This window comes from Taurulus bubalis, assembly GCF_910589615.1.
Source record: "Taurulus bubalis genome assembly, chromosome: 9".
In the NCBI taxonomy this organism is placed as follows: domain Eukaryota; kingdom Metazoa; phylum Chordata; class Actinopteri; order Perciformes; family Cottidae; genus Taurulus; species Taurulus bubalis.
Window position 1 is genome coordinate 19,900,379 of NC_136597.1, and position 17,516 is coordinate 19,917,894.

Genomic DNA, 17,516 nt, shown 5'->3' on the forward strand with positions numbered 1-17,516 from the left:
ACGTGTGGACTGTACTGTGGAGACACCTTGTCTGTCCCTCGTAAAGTAACAACTGCTAGTTGTGTTATCTGCTATGATAGATTGCCATCTAGCTTGTCAGACATTCAAGATGTATCGCCCATTCAAGATATAATGCGGTACAATTAAAAAGCATGATTGCACTCTTCAGGTTATTGCAGTGAAAAGTGTGTTATCTTCACGTCTGGGTTTTGTACTTGATACAAACATGAAACCAGCGATTTTGTCTCAATAAAAATAGAACAATCCTGCTGTTGTTTTCCTCCACTGTGTGATGTGTTAATCACTTTGCATTTTATCTGGGATCCAATTTTATTTCACGTGTAATTTATGTTGGATTAAAGCTCCCTCCAAGACAGAAGAGACGAAGGAAGCATTACACGTGGACGGACCCAGTAAGATTTCACACCTCATCCTCGTGCGATGTGAGAGACGCTGTGCAAGAATGGTGAGGACAGGGGGTCTATTTTAGTGAGCCACTCACATGAGCGCTGGAATCTATATATCTACCGTCTTTCTGCCCTTCGCGTCTCAGAAAAAAGACGCCTGTGAGTATTTGTCACCTGCTGAATAAGGTAAGGAGTTTTATTTTGAAATAGTACGGAACATGAATGCTTTTTGTTACAATACTCTTGCTATGAATTGAGAAAACTGATGCTACTCCACATGCATCTGTGTTCAAAGAGCAAGGCAGACTTTTCTTTCCCTCTGAAAATGCATTTATGTTCATTTCGGTTATAATTTTGTACAACTGAACGTCATTTAAAGAAATCTTATTTAAGTTATAGTTATTTTTTTTAAAGGAAACTCTTCACATGTGAGCCAGGTAGTTTGTTTTGTTCGGGTTTGAGATCAGCTGGCTGACGTTATTAACATCACATAACAGGTCTTTATCATTGTATTATTATTATTATTGTTATTATTATAATTGTGTAGTGTAATTTCACTGGAGTGATCTGGAATTGAAGAATTGTGCTTATTAAATTAAAAGTAAAAAACAAAAACAACATGAATCCTGCCCTCGGTGGCGTTGATTGATTTATTGTCTGTTAATTATGATTATTTTAGGCTTTGTTTTCAAGAGTGTTTTTTAAGTTGTAGGTTTGACCTTTAGACAATGTCACACAAGGTTCGTGTCCTCTGCTATGGAACTGCAACCTATGGTATATCGGATTTCCCAATGAAAAGTGATGCATTTTGTTTTTTTCCGCCCCAGTAAATTAGATGTGATGTGTATTCTTCTGTAAAAAAAAAAAGAAGAAGAAGAATAAAAGATAATTGTCTTTTGTATCCTTTCTGGTAAAGATATATTTAACAGGGGGAGACATATAGAACTGCAACCATGTCTGAAGGGTAAGCACCCGTGTCTCATTTATTTTCATCACATTCTAACTTACTACAAGACATCCGACAAATGTAACAAACCTTTTCTCTTTCTCTTCTTAAAATGTGGACACCAACTTCCTAACTGGACAGGGCTTCGGTGAGTTATTAATTAATTGCATCAGTTGTGGAACTAAAAATTGCACTTTTGTGTTTGTTGAATTATATTTAAATACATGTATGTTTTATATACCATGGTAAATGTGCAAAAAAGTACAGAAGAACCAACACTGGGAAATGCCCTGTGTATGGTTGGATATTTTAAAAGTTAAAACCAGAAATCTGACATGTATAACATTTTCTTTTTCAGAAACCAAAGCCAAAGATCTCTGCATCTCGCAGACTGTTCTTAAAGGTATTTTCTGTGTAACCGTGTGTTGGAGAGTAATGCTGTACACATCTCTAAGTGCTGTAAATCAAACATTGTCTGGATGGCCGGGGCGTAATTCTGTACATGTGTGTGCGGCAGACCAAACTGCTAAAGAAGGCCATGAATATGATGGAAAATGAAAAGCAGGCCAGAAAAGAAGAACGAGAGAGAACCCTTACTGAGAGAGTCCCCGAACTCCAACTGTCAAGTCTGTCTTTGGAGGACATACAGGTACATTTAAATTGTAAACATTACATACTCATTTACTCATTCTAAATGTGATTCATTATAAAGCATATTCATCTACACAAGGAGTTTTTATTTATTTACTTTAGCTCTAAAGAAATTCCTCATTAAATGACATAACTGTCCGAGCACATCACAAAGGTTTCCACTCCTACACCGAATGGGATCCAGCTGCAAACAATTACTTTGGCTTTTGAGACATCTGTCACTTAGACTTCCACCAAAATACAATCAAGGTCAATGTCATTTACCTTAGCAGCAAAGGCTCCTGCCAAGAACACCTCAGTCTGAGTCCACAGACCACAATGTCAACAGTTTTAATAGAAACTATCTACAGAAAATTCCTTGGATTCCTCCACACATCGTACAAATTCTACAATAACTGCTGCATGTATTTATATCAATTAATATTACGGTATACTTAAAAAAACAATGTGCTTACTTTGAGAGCGCACACACTGAGGTGGAGAGGAGACCCGTTTAAGCTTCAAAGTTAAAACGCATCGCACAACTCTTTTCCAGTATAGGATATGTACTTTTTATTCATCTCTAAAGGGAAATTTGTTTGTGGCAGCAGCAATCAAGTTACATATAAGACATTTAAGAAATTAAATAATAAAAGGGCAAAAATAAATATAGTATGTACAGTGAAAGCGGTGCTAAGGTTGTTGATGTTGATGATTCATTCACTTGGCGGAGGATCTGGCCAGAGGTAATATATTATACAGTCTTATTGCAGTAGGCAGGAATGTTCTCCAGTATCGGTCCTTGTGACAGCAGAGCTGGATCAGTCTGCTGGAGAAAGTGCTCCGCTGTCCCTGCAGTAGGTGGTGGAGAGGGTATACCGTGCTTTATTTAACATTTTTCAGCCATCTTACCATCATCAGGGTGGTACCCCGAAAAGGTTTGTTGAACGAAGCGTGGTGTACTGGAGGAGGGAGAGCTGTGAATAGCGGTATTCTATGTTGCACCGTCTCTGTGCTTTGTTTCTTTGCTGTGTCAGTATTTCAACAAGTTTAATAAATTAAAGGTGTTTGTGTCCACAGAATCTTTGCAAAGAGCTGCACCAGAAAATCGATGTGGTTGATGAAGAGCGGTATGACATTGATTCTAAAGTGAAGAAAAATACAATGGAGGTAAGCGGTATTTGTGAATAACGGTTCGATTTCTCTCCTTTTATGTCAACAATATTCATTCGGATTTGGAAAGGTTTTTTTGGTACCGCTGAGGGTGCGTTTGTCATTTGTGTTGGAAAAAGATACAGGACCTGTCTCAGAAGATCTTTGAACTGAAGGGCAAGATGAAGAGGCCGGCTCTGAAGAGGGTGAGGATGTCCGCTGACGCCATGATGGGAGCTCTGCTGGGCGCTAAGGTCAAGGAGTCCGTGGACTTCAAGGCCAACCTGAAGACTGTGAAGAAAGAGGAGGAAAAGGTAAAGGCGTTAACTAATACACAACATGATGTGGTGCAACTTCAATTCAGTTCACTTCATTCACTGAGGTCCCATCATTACGTGCTGCTTTCCACACAAGCACACAAAAACAATTGGAAACAACTAAAACACATCAAATACATTACAGTTAGCAGTCTGCACAGGAAGATTTTGAAGTTTAAGTTAAACAGAATGCCTTTTCATCATTACACATTGTTTGCAAACAAGGTTGCAGGTATCATCTTAACTTTGGGGACCACACATTTGACAAAAACGAAACAAAAAAACTGCTGACATTTTGCAGTAGGAAGTAGACTGATAACAACAAGTAAAGGGTTTTTTATATATATATTTAAAAAAAGTGTAAGAATGTGGTTGGACAGAATTTGTTGTTTTAGTCGGACTGAGCTGATTCACAACGCTGATCTTTTCACCCCGCAGAAAGAGGAAGTGACCGACTGGCGTAAGAATGTGGACGCCATTGCCACGTCTGGTATGGAGGGCAGGAAGAAGCTGTTTGATGCTGCGCCGTAGATTTTGTGGTGGATTTCTTTGTGAAAGATATTTGCTGCTCTAAAACAGCTGGAACCAGTGAAACATGTGACTGCTGTTTACTTTATAATTACAACGAATCCCGTAAAGACCAAGTTGACAAGTAGGTTTTTGGCGCAGTTCATGTTTCAAGTATTTGTGGTAATGACAATAGTGAAAGAGTTCAACTTTAATAATAATTCATTCAATACATATAGATGTTTACATAATGTATTTGAAAAAAAACAATGTTTTAGCACTTAGAGATGAGCACTTTGTAGTTTTAGCATCCAAATGAATTCATAAACGAAGCTCCAGTTTTGACTGTTCAGGTCACCTGTAGTAATGTTGCTGGCTCACTTTCTGACATCTGCTTGACGTAAACATGAATAAACAGGCAAGATTTAGAGAAATTGCAGATGTGTGGTCAATTATAAGTTGCATGCCCATATTGCCAACTAAAGTGTCTTTCGAATCATGGACTTATACAACAACATAAAAGACAGAAAGAACAATTATGTGTATACTTTGTTTCTGAGAAAAGAAAAAATGGATTCCAGGGGCAATTTATGTTGGAGTTCAAGTGTTCATTGAGTTAGACTAGGTGAGCAACCTTGGAAATTAATGTGGCATTGCACTTATACTTTATGATGAGAAGAAGCGGCATTATAAATTGTGTATTCAATAATAACATGTAAAATACTTTGCTCAGACTAAAATCCTCCTCTGTGTCTTAAACTGGATTTCTGTTACCTCTCGTATAAATCACAAATTATTGTCTGGTGGTATTTCGTCATAATTATTGTCTACATTCAGATATTTTGTCATACAGCTTTTATTGTGTTAGCTCTCCCTTTATCTTCTCCGGTGTATCAGATTATTGAGGACAAATTTAGCAAATCAAATGTTTTGGGGCTGTTTAATAACAGTATTGCATGTTTTATGATGGAGAACTGTGATTTGTCAGATGTTTACCTTAATAATCAAACATCCATTCACTAATTGGTTTCCTAAAAATGTTGCAGAGAGAGAGAGAGAATGCTGGGAAATAAAAATCACGTGAGAGGAAACGCACTTGACATTTAGTCAAAAAGCTTTTCCCCACAAGGTAACGCTGATGCATGTACTTTGGGGTTTGAGACCTAACATTTTTATGTAACGTTAGCGTGAAATTAATATGTACTTTACGTGACACAGGTGTGAAATAATGCAGAAATGAGATGGATTGAAGCCAGGTTTCAACCTAACTTTTGACTCGAACGTTACATTCTCCCCACAGTCCCTTAACGCACCTGCATCAATAGGCGGGTAATACAGCTAAGTTAAACCGCCCTTCCATCCGCAAAGTTGTCATAAATTGCAGGCCTTTTCTTACAAACACCATAAAGCCCATTAAACAGAACATCAACAGCTAGCGGTCGCTACCGGACTGTACCTCCAAAATACATCCATGTTTACCAGCCACGTTTGGTGGATAGTCACGCCCCTTCATCACTCTCCTTCTCCCTTCTATGAGGAACGTGCCTCGCCGAGTCGCCGTTACTACCACTCCTAATATGGGCATAACATTTGACAAAGGTTCAGCCCACTTGTGATATCCGCCCTTTTTGATTGGAGGGATGGATTGTCATTCATTTACGTTCAGCGGAACAACTGCTGTACATGGCCGCACATTTACGACTGTTCCAGCTACTTTGAGACCGGATTTAAAACGCACACAGGGTAAGACGACATTTTCACAATACTCTGATTATTTTGGGAGGACTTTACCACATGCCTGTATTTCTGTTTTTTTTTTTAACGTTGGTCTTGTCTTTATCTGGGCCTGAGCGGCCATAGTATAAACGCTATACCGGCAGACAAGCGGTGCAGCACCATCCAATAAAATATTCAAAAAACAGTTAATCTCCAACACTGGCACTGCCTGCTCCTGATCTCAGATCAGATACACTCATCTGTGACTAAGTGAGATAATACACTGCAAACTATAAATGAATGGTATTACATTAGTATAATTTCTCTGGTGTTTCACTAACTGCACAACTATTTAGTTAATTTCTGCTGAATGTGTGCAGGTTTCTGCTGTTGGTGCTTCGGATGTCCATGTACAGACTCTTTCTTCTGAGGCATGGGGAGGGGGCCTGGAACAAAGAGAACCGTTTCTGCAGCTGGGTTGACCAGAAGCTGATTGAGGATGGGGTGAAGGAGGCCCAGGACTGTGGAAGACTCCTAAAGGAGCAGGGCTACAAGTTTGATTTAGTGTTCACCTCCATACTCAGCCGCTCCATCCAGACAGCATGGCTGGTGCTGGAGGCCATGGGTCAGGAATGGGTCCCTGTGGTCAAGTCCTGGAGACTGAACGAGCGCCACTATGGTTCCCTGATCGGCCTGAACCGGGCAGAGATGGCTCTGCAACATGGGGAGGAAAAGGTGAAGTTGTGGAGACGGAGCTATGGTATCACTCCACCTCCGATGGATGAATCCCACCCTTACTTCCTGGAAATCTACAATGACCGCAGATACACCACTTGTGACGTGCCAAAGGAGAACCTTCCCCGATCAGAGAGCCTGAAGGAGGTGCTGGACAGGCTGCTGCCATACTGGAACAGCACTGTGGTGCCAGAGATAAGGAAAGGCAGGACTGTGCTGATTTCTGCTCATGGAAACAGCTGCAGAGCTCTGCTGAAACACCTGGAAGGTATGCTACCAAACTGAGCCGAGCTATTCTAAACAGTGCTCTCTCAGCTTTTGTGTTTGTGCAGTAAATGCATTCAGTATGCTGTTGTACGGGCTGCTGTTTCTAGTCATCAGCCATTGAATTGGGAAAGACATATTTCAGTTCCACAAATGGAAAGTTGAACTTGTGTAAAAAGGCCAGTGAGTTTATATTACATTTGGCGATGGCTATTAAGTCCACGCTGACCTTTCATCAAACTCGTAACCGTTGAAAGCTCCTTTTGCAAGAGGACACTCCTTAACTCAACACCTATAGACTAAATATAATGGCGCATTTATCAACAAGCTTTCGTTGCAGCGTTCATGTATGTTTGTTATAAAGCCTGGTTCGTTTGTTTCGTGTTATCTTAATCTAACTTTCCTTAATTTCAACAGGTATATCGGATGAGGATATTGCCAGTGTGACTTTACCGACAGGGATACCTGTGCTGCTTGAGCTGGATGAAAACCTCAAGCCTGTGAAACCTCGGCAGCTCTTGGGAGACCAGGCGAAGATTCAGACGGCAATTAAAAAGGTGGAGGACCAGGGAAAAGTCAAACCCTCAACTTGAACACACTTAACTGGCTGTTCTGGTTGCCTGTGTGCACTTTTATTAGGTACAAGTACAGTGGAAATTCTTGAAAAGACTTAAATAATAATAATATATGACATCTTACAATAACAACAGCACATTGTTAATACGATTTAAAGGAAAGGTGTGACGTTGCTGTATGTGTAGTTGTGGCCTGACCTGGCTACAGAGAGTGTCATAGGTCAGACTGGTCTGACAAGAGCAGGAGGAAGTACTTTACTGTACTGTACTGTAAATGTTTCAGCGCTGTGTTGAGTTGTATTTTGTGTAAGCTCTGATGTTTAAGCTAAATGTTTCCACTTATGCCTGTATGGTGACTCTAAAGTGGTTATTTATATATTTACCTTTTGACTCTACCTTGCAGATTACTTGTAATTTGGTAGAGCTGAAACATCTTCAAATATATCATATCAAGAAAAAAGAGGAGAAAAACGCTCCTTTCTAAAAGATACTTTTCTGGTACATTGATGAGCTTTAAGAGTTTTTCCTAGCATTTAAACATGTGCCTTCCGTATTAAGGTAACGCTCAAATACAGCTACTTTTTATAAAAGCTTCTTTTAAGGAGCATCAAACAGGTCTTGTGGTGATTTTTCTTTTTTTTTTTTAATAAAAGCACCCTATTAACTTACCTCTTAGAAATTGATTGCCAGGCTGTTCATTCCAAGAATGGGGGTAAGACTGAGCCATAAATGAGCTGTAAATATGCAAACTCATTGAATCTACTTATCTGCTGTCAAAGTTACTCATACTATTAAAGGACCTACTCAGTAAGAGTAAGCGATATAGCTGAAGTTGTTTTATCGTGTGGTTTATGCAGCACATTAACTGTGACACAAAATAGGTTGAGTTGAAAACACTGTGGCAATTTGGTGATAACTGGTTTATGCTTTGTACTTTTGGATTTTGATTTTTTTTAATTGAAAAAAAAGGAATCCCCTTCCTAATTAAATGCAACTGTGAATGGTAAATACCATTTACTAAATTCATACATGTGCAATTTCATGTTGCTTATGTCATGTTAATGCGGGAAAATGTTACAAACCATGTTTTGAGTCTGCACATTATGTCCCATACTTACTTGTAATCCTATGTTACTGTGCGTGGCAGTGGCTACTTTATTGTCCATTTTATTGCGTCTCTTGTTTGTAGATGTACAGCACTGTGCATCATTTGTGTCTCATGATTGTTTGTTTTGTTTCTCTGCCACTGTTATTTTGTACATTGGTCTGTTAGGTCAAGAGGAGATAAATTACGATGATGCATTTGTAGCTACTAAAGAAAATACTAATTATATTTGTAATCTCATGGAATATTTATTGTCTTCCCTGCTGTTCACACTTTACCATACAAGAGCCTGCATGAAGAAATAAAAAGGATTTTTTTCCTTTTCCTAAAACATACTTTTTATTTCAGAGTTGTGTGTATATTTCAAGTTTAATTTCTTCCGACACTCTGTCTTTTCACAACAGGAAGGCGTGTCAGCTGCCACACTGACATAAAGTTAGTTATACATTGTTTAATGGAGCAAAATGAACTAATTAGAAAACAACAATGCTGTTTAGGAAGTTAAAATATGCCTGCAGTTTGGTTTCTGGTTGCCTTGAGCCCACTGGAAACAATAAACAACAGAGTCTCTCCGGCTACCGCTAATGGATCCAGAGGAGTGGTTCCTCATTTCTCAAACATTTCTGTAATTTGGCCAAACCAGTGGGCCTGAGCCAGAAAGAAACCCTCTAATTGGATGGAAACGCTCTTAAATGGACACGACTATCAACCTTTTTCTTAGTCCCATCTATATGGCAGGAACAACACCATGTATCCTGGTAGATATTACAGTATACTATATGGATGACCCACTACAGCTGTCATTTTACATTTCTTATCAAGCATGCATTCACACAAGCAGGGGAATGAGTGTAAGAGAACTTCATCTTGATCATGATTTGTTTTCAGAATGATATAAAATAAGTTTTTCCATCAACCACTCAGAAAACTCTTATGCATTATATACAACAATTTATGTAGCAAAGAAACCATCCGGACACACAAAGTTTATAATTTTCTCAGAAAGACTTTGATTTATGCCCAGTGTATCTTTGAAAGATAATATCTGAATAGAACCTACATAAGATGTATATTACCAAGAGTACTATAATCTCAGAAATATGAATGTGTATAAACAAGAGGAATCAAATGCAATTGAAATGTAGACACATCCCTAAAGTTACACACACATACACACACACACACACACACACACACACACACACACACACACACACGCGCAGCGGTCAGCCCTCTGTGTACATGACTGAGTTGCAGCTTCAGCAGGCGGGGCTGGCCGCTGCATGCTGTGCTTATAAACCTCTGGTTGCTCTCCCTCTTCTGATTTCCAGCAAGAACAGTCCCTTTGGTTCACCGGCGTGGTAAGTTTGACGATGACAATGTGTGATGCTAAATAACTTTAAGTTAATACAGATAGGGAGTGGTGTCACTTTTTGGTGTTCTGTGACTTTTATGGAAGAATTATAGATTTGTCATCAGAGTTGAGCAGATAATTACCGGCACAAACAACGACTAAACGACTTGTGCTGGTCTCCAAACATCACTTGGTGTCATGACGAGGTAGGCGTGTGGCTCATTAACCAGTCTTAAACTTAACCATCTGGTTTAGATGAAGAGCAGATGCTTCTACATTCAACAGACTATAACTTACTTATTGACATAACTATAACTATAAGAAAAAATATTTTACATCTGATTTTACATTTGATTTAATCTGTTTTTCGACTATACCTTGAATAAAGAAAGTAGCACCGTAGTAGCAGTTTAGTAGCACTTAAATGGCACTTACTGATAGCACTGTGTAGTTTGATTTTTATTGAAGAAATTGTACATTCTTGATTCTTGTTGTTCTGAGTTTGTACTCATGATTGAATGCACTTATTGTAAGTCGCTTTGGATAAAAGCATCAGCTAAATGTAATGTAATGTATACACCTATCTGCAAATAGACCGATGCTTTTGAAAAGTTGTAAGGCAATTATTCATGTGCATATCAAGAATCTCACTAAAATAAATTCATTGGAGAAAAAGCAGAGAATAAGCAGATGTTAAAAGGACCGGAGAGGATGTAGAAGTGTGTCCCCTCTTTACACAAATGTGTGCACTGGCTTAAGAAGGGTCATCCGTTATCCAAACATTATAAAATGTTGCCAAACTTGATTTAACGCAATACAAGTCAATAAATCCTTTCTCTCGATGGTCATCCAGTTAACGCCTTATGAGGTTCTTGAAAAGTTGAAACTATAAAGCTTATGTCGTTAAGTATATTTCTGGAGAGGGACTGGAATCAGAAGGCACTGCATCCAAATTGCATACATACATGACCTGCTTGAAGCAATTGTAAACATGTGCATTTTGTTGGTAAGCCTCTGCAAATTGGTGTCATTGAGGCACTTGCATCTGCTCTGTCCAACAGCAGTGAATACTATATTTGACTTAGATTTATGATACTTGTGCATTGAGCAGACGTCTGGTTGTGCAAAAGCCGTTTGGTGTGGAGGACGTGCCAAGTCAGACTTCTATTCCCTAGATGGTATTGAAGATAAAGGCTCCAGCCACGGTTGTGTGAGCTTATGACCACAGACTCTTTGGGGACTGGACTCTTGTTTGGGTTTGAGAGCATCTTCTCCCCTTCTTGGTTACTTGACTTTAAAGATGATTTTGTGTCACGAAAGTGAAAACAGCTGTGGGAGTGTGAAAGCTATTGCCGAGAGTGAGATTTGATTTTAAGCATGTGAACACAGTCAGACAACGATGATACAAAGAAGAAGGGATCACAGATTTGTTTTTAATGACATGTTTAGCTGTAGAACTTGTGTTCCCCTTTAAAAAAAGCTGCATCAAATTAGCTTGATATAAAACACCAATGTCTCCATGGTGCCGGTGACAAGAGAGAGTGGGATTGTATCTGTCCTGTGAACACAAGCACAGAGGACTTCCTAAAGAGTCGGACTTCAGAAGTCCTCGTTAAAAAAGAGTTTGTGAATCAATTTGGCAAAAAAAAGAAAAGTATACAGGGGAGATTCTGCTTCTAATGTTCTTTATCTGAGCACAAACGAGTCTTTGTAGCACAAAAGTGTTGGGTTGGACAGAGAGGGATGCTGTCTGCTCCCTAGTTGTGCAGGTGGGACACTCTAAAGAGAAGAGGAAATGGTTTTCCACATGAGCAAATTACAGGAGGGGTAGAGGTGAGTGTTAGTGGCTCTGACATTAATAGTCATTCATCAGCAATCAGTCGGCCATCAAGGCTGGTTTAATAAGGACAAATAACATTCCTTATATAAATACTATGATTTAGAAGTCTGATTTATTTGTTTGGATATCCAGCGGTTCCCTTTTCACTGTGTACAATGTATAATATTGTAAAACCATCTTCTAACAACCATAGTCCGTTTCCTTTCATTGACAGTTACTATGACAATCAGCTTTCATTCCAGTCGTATTTACTGTCTCCCAGGAGCGTTATGGAAAGGTGTTCATGAGCCATCACAATGGAAATAAGTTATTCTTGGATTGCCGTTTTGTATAGCAGCAGGTATTTCCCAGAGTAAACCATGCTTACTGTCTATGGCCTTGCACCTTGCCAAGCTGGGACACGACAACTCACACTGCCTGTGTACTTCCTTAAAAGGAGGCAGAGTACAACATCTCAGCTGAAGGGATGCAGAACAGGGAGTGCACATAGCTGCATCTATTTCCATTGAGTCCCCGGTCGAGGAGGAAACTAAAACCCTGCTTGAAATGTAGATTAATTTAGCCTCTTGTGTCACCAAACATATTTTATTCCAGTTTCAACGATCACTCAGATTCTAACGTTGTTATCATGGACAAAACATTGCAAGAAAGCAGCAATTTTCCACTTTAAGGTACACCTGTCAGCTGATGATGGACTCCCTGTGTCCTTTTGCCTATTAAAACAAAGCTGAGCTGCAGAGCACCGAGTGGAGAGCCAAAGAGCCTGCGTAAAGGCCCTGTTGAACCTGTTAACTCTGCATAGAGATGTTTGTATTCATACTGCTATTTATCTAGAACATGGCACTGCACTTGTACTGCTTCTTTTTGCACTTCTGGTCAGATGCTAAAGTACATTTTGTCGTCCTGGTACTCGTACTCTGTGCAATGGCAATAAAGTTGAATCTGAATCTGATGGCAAGATGCTTCCAAATCTCCACTTTATCAGTCAATGGTTATCAACCACAAAACAACACACTCTGCTTTTCAACCAAACTGTACACAAACATTTCAATGAGCAGCACAGGAGGTCATCACTACAGTATGTTGTGGCTTGTAAACTGTGTGGAATTTGTTTCCTCGGCGGGGACTTTTTCATACGTGACCATGTTTGGTCATGTGGAGAAAGCAGCCGCGGCTTCTTGATTGATTGCAAACACAACTGTTTATCTATAAGTGTGTTAAAGTACTTTCTTTATCTTTGAACTCAAACCATATCTTGTTTTAGGCTGTAGAGTTGTTTAAAGGGACCCAGATGTATATTGTACAGCTGTTATTCAGTGCAAATTTCAATGAAAACAACTAATAGTACTCACTATTATAACAACCTGGAAAGTCAAATGATGTACACTTCAGTATGTACCTGTAGGTGCACAGCTATGCAGCAAGTTAAACATTTCCATTAAAGGTCACAGCTGTTAGCTTCTGAAGTCTTTACTGGAAACATTAACTGTGAAAACAATATAATATAATCATGATGGATTCACAAAAGTATAAACTTACTGTCAAATGTGTTATATTGTCCCTCAAAACCCAAACCAGATGTATAAAAATGACACATCGTTTTACGAGGGGTTATGTGCCGGACTATTTCTTGGTAAGGATCTGTTTGCCTGCAACAAACCGCCCATAAATAGTCTGTCCTATAATCCCCAGTACTATGGCAATATGTTGATTTTAAACATGTACTTCAATGAATTAAAAAAGAGACACAAGGTGTCAGTGAGCTTTAGAGGGGCGTGTAGGATTTAAATAGACCTTTTGACAGAGCCAGGCTAGCTGTTTCCTGTTTCCCAGTCTTTGTGTTAAACTATAAATCATATAACTCTCTGAGAAACACTGATTGAATTTCCCAAAATGTTGATCTTTTCTTTTACATACCCTTTGAAAAGCGCCACATCAATTTATATAGAAGGTTGGATTAGCACTCACATTAGCCTCAGTTAAATGACTAGCTTGGTTAGCAGTACACTGAGTGCAGACAATAAAGTTATAGTTAGCAATACAGTATTAAAAGAGTCCCAACAAATGCCACAGTATTTCAGTGGAACAGGAGATCAAAGTTGCCACAAAATGGTGGACATAACAACGACAGTTAAACTGCAACTGCAACAGCACTGTGCCTCAGGCCCAGTTCATGTTTTTTTATTTCTGGTTTTCCATTGTATTAGAATTATTTCAAGAAAGAGAGACAGCACGCGAGAGAGAAAGCAAGAGAGAGAGAGATAGAGAGAGAGAGAGAGAGAGAGCTGTAAAGTTACTAATATCCAGCTGCCTGCATGTCTTTCCAGAACATTTCCTGATTGAAGATATGAGACCTACTGTAACTTGCCAAACCAAATGTAAATCATGCATTAGAAACAGTCTTTAACAGAGCCTAATGCTTCACTCTGCATCCTTTTGATGTCTGATTCAAACAATTGCAGACACTCTGTAAATACGCCATCATCGAGCAAGTAATTGCAAAGCCAGAAAATATACAAATAGCACATATGGTGTGTACACAATGATGGGATGAATAAAGACACAAAGAAGTACCAAGCAATTTATGTAATTATGGGGCTTTTAGTGGAAGGCTTTTAACTTTTGTATTACATGCCGAGCACTTATGTCTTATACGACTTATAATAACCTTCAGTGGACCACTTGAGGAATTCTTAGGCTAAATCCTTGTTGGCTTCAAAAACAAAGGATTCAAATGTGGGCTTACTGTGATTTAACTACCTTTGATTGGCAACACTGGCATTGGATACTTCCAAAAGCAAACTGTTTCTTTTTTAGAGCTGTATCCAATAATAACATTGGATAGGTCACATAGTTAGGTATTCAAAGTATGGTTCATTAATCCATGTATTTAATATTAGTCACTGCCTAAAAATAAACTGTATTTATTCTTTTAAATTATAGACATCACATCATATCACACATAATATATTCAGTAGATTTTCCCTAAATATGCTAGAAACCTGCATGCTATCAGTAGCTGCCTTGCAGCTCTAGCCAGCTCTGTATTATTCTTCCTGAACGTACTCCAAGTCTAATCTTTATGTAAATCGACTTAAATAAGAAGACTTTGTAGATGAAACACAAACAGACCAAGTAGAAGGTCAGGTTTAAAGTATGCAGCTGATGTTTAAGTGTAAAAAAGTGTACTTTGAATAATCTTGGTATACATGCTGTAGCTCAATAGGTTAGATATATTGCATCTGTGTGCATTTGAACAATTAATGGAGCAGTATAGACTGCAGTGGTAGAAAAATACAACATATCATATGTTTTTGTTTCACCCCGTTCTGTTCCATAATACAAAATGCCTTGAGCTAATTCACATGCTATATAACGATGTCAAGGTCTTCAAAAAGAAGTAGTTGAGCAGCACTGACAACACAGGCTTTTTGGTTGCTTTTGTGAACATAGCATTAGCATAGAGATTGTAAATTAGGAGAAACTGCTAGCTCTGTCCAAAGATTAAAAAAATAGTATTTTATATATTTTTTGGGGGGTAGGCTACACAACAAAAATATATGAATTTGTGGTTTTACAGGAAGTTCCTGCTGTTAGTGGGCTGAAATAGTAACTTTACTACTTTGTCGTCACCGTAGCAGCACCATGCTGGGTGGACTGACATTGTGTTTGTGCACACATTAAGTTTTACTTTTGACCGAGCCAGACTCACTGTGACCCCTGCTTCCAGTCACTATGCTAAGCTAAGCTATTGGTCTCATGAAGCTAGCGCCACAGCTAACTCCCAGACAGGAGAGTAGTTTTATCTTTTAACCAGACTCTTGAAAATGAATATGTTTGAAAAGCCATATTGTGTCATGGTGTTCTTGTGTATATGGGCCAATTAAAACGTGCTCTGGGTAGCGATTTGATATAGCCAGCAGAAAGCCAGACTTATTTTCTTGTCACGGCCTTTCTCCCCTTGTGACAGTTGATTTGTTTCAAACATCAATGTGAATATACATGAGCAGTGTCTGGTGAGTGTTAGGTGTGATGGGGTCTAAGGGGAAAGGGGGAATGAAAGGGAACCAACAACGTCATCTGGGGACTTGCACCCCAAGAAATATCAGTTTAACAACCCAAAGAGTCAGTTTTTAGGATTCATTAAGGACACACAGATTCGTTCCCCACTACATAGGGAGGCACAGGCCAACGACGAGTTTCCAGTTGCATGAGAGCAGAGTGACCTGGCTGCAGAGGTGTAAAGAAAAAAGGTGCTCCAGCTTATCCAGAAACTGTCTTGGGCACCCGTCATGTGGGAATGATTTGTGGAATTGATTCAGATTCATGACAGGAACTACAAGAACCTACAACACGCTGCCCATATAAATGAGAGGTTAACAAGGTTGAGTGTTTGGATCTTTGAGTGGCTGTTTCTGTGTCACAGGTATGCACAGGCAGAGATTTCTCTCAAAATTAAAATGCCAATATGATTAGTGCTTTCATCTATGTCTTTACCTTTGGTTTTATTTCAGTTTTAGAGCAGGAATAATTCACAAAACCTCTAATCCATACAAATTACTTGTCTGGTGACTGATGGGACAGTATTATGTTGAGGTGAGTATCCGTGCCCAGTGTGCGTGTGTTCTCTGTATGTGCGTCCACATTTGTGAACAAAGTGGGGGCAGAAAGGTATTTGTGTAGTTGTCAGAGTGGTGAGTTTTTAAAGTTTTAGAAAAGCAGAACTTTGCTGGCCCTGCTGGATCCGGGCCAATCCAAACAGGCCTGGATACCAACTCTGACAGGCAGGTCAGGCAGCCCTTGTTTGTTGCTCCATAGAGTCCATAGTGCTTAGAAACAGACCAGTCTTTGTCATCCCCAGACCTTAATTGGTCCCATATAAGAACGGCTGTGAGGGAGGGATGGATAACAGTTTGTCTCACGTTTTATTGGGAGAGGAATGATGTCCCTTTGATGAGGGTTGAATGGAAAGCCGACCTTTCAATGCAAAATGCCTTTATAAGAAATATTACCTAACAAATGAGGTTCTTCTTGTGCTAATACTGCTCATCATGATATGATGATATGTTTTTCATGGCACAAGGTGGGCACAAGGTGCTCTCGGCCATGACCGTTGCCTGATGTTGGCTCGGTGTTGCACATACTGTACATAAGAGCGGAGATCACATAGCTGGAATACCTCCTAGCATCGCTGTGAGGGACACTGAGTGTAGAGATGAGAGATGTGGGGAGGAGGGGTGAGTGCTGTTTCAGACACTTGCATCTGGTGGTAATCTTAATTCATCCCAAAAATCCTTCCATCTTTCCATAAAAGAATACGGGTCTAGCCATGCAAGCAGCTACTGTATAGGATCCGCAGTGCTTTGGGCTAAACGCTAGCTTCAGCATGCTAACAAGCTAAACTAGGATGGTGTACATGGTAAACATATCTGCCAAACGACTGCGTGTTAGCATGCTGAAGCTATAGTGAAGCTATTCACTATGTATCACTTAACACAAAGCACATCTGAGACAGATGGTAATTTCATCAGTTCGAAGGTATTTGTTAATAAACCATAAAAGTATTTGACAAATTAACATTTTGACTGGATGGCTACTTGATGAATTGTGACACTTAATTTTTAGGGGGGACATCCAGACATTTCACTCAAAACCAAATCTCTTAACCTTATGGTAGCTCTAGAGGGAAAAGTCCCATCACTCTTATAGATGTTAAGATATTTCACTGGTTAAGTAAAAATGTTGATGCTGCTGGTGGAACTACATAACAAGTCGCATGATTACCAACAGTATAATAATCGATTCACTGGACAACATGAATGTCAAAACAGAGCATCATGTTTTAGACCATAGCGACAAATACCTCTCCAAACCTCTGAACATTTTTCGTCCACAAGACAAGCTCTTTTGGGTTTCAATAAATAACTGTCCTGTTTTCCAAGGAAGGGATGTATATAAGAGTGTCGTC

General features: G+C 39.3%; 2 protein-coding genes across 2 annotated transcripts; both read left to right on the top strand.

Moving 5' to 3' along the window:
• The first annotated feature begins 1,716 nt into the window (after positions 1 to 1,716).
• On the top strand, positions 1,717 to 4,764 carry LOC306741421 (troponin I, slow skeletal muscle-like). The gene is made up of 5 exons (XM_079223704.1): positions 1,717 to 1,756; positions 1,871 to 2,002; positions 3,064 to 3,153; positions 3,276 to 3,449; positions 3,891 to 4,764. The coding sequence occupies exons 2-5, from the start codon at positions 1,892 to 1,894 to the stop codon at positions 3,981 to 3,983; spliced, it is 468 nt and encodes a 155-aa protein (XP_079079830.1). The 5' UTR covers positions 1,717 to 1,756; positions 1,871 to 1,891; the 3' UTR covers positions 3,984 to 4,764.
• Positions 4,765 to 6,077: 1,313 nt separating this feature from the next.
• On the top strand, positions 6,078 to 8,641 carry bpgm (2,3-bisphosphoglycerate mutase; the record flags this gene model as incomplete). The annotated part of the gene is made up of 2 exons (XM_079223774.1): positions 6,078 to 6,678; positions 7,092 to 8,641. 2 exons carry the CDS (start codon positions 6,078 to 6,080, stop codon positions 7,265 to 7,267), a joined length of 777 nt encoding a protein of 258 aa, XP_079079900.1. The 3' UTR covers positions 7,268 to 8,641.
• Positions 8,642 to 17,516: the final 8,875 nt, after the last annotated feature.

Coding starts and splice junctions, on each gene's coding strand:
- LOC306741421 (XM_079223704.1), top strand. CDS start 1,892: ATGAATATGATGGAAAATGAAAAGCAGGCCAGAAAAGAAGAACGAGAG. Junction 2,003..3,063: donor TGTCTTTGGAGGACATACAG/GTACATTTAAAT, acceptor TTGTGTCCACAG/AATCTTTGCAAAGAGCTGCA. Junction 3,154..3,275: donor TGAAGAAAAATACAATGGAG/GTAAGCGGTATT, acceptor TGTTGGAAAAAG/ATACAGGACCTGTCTCAGAA.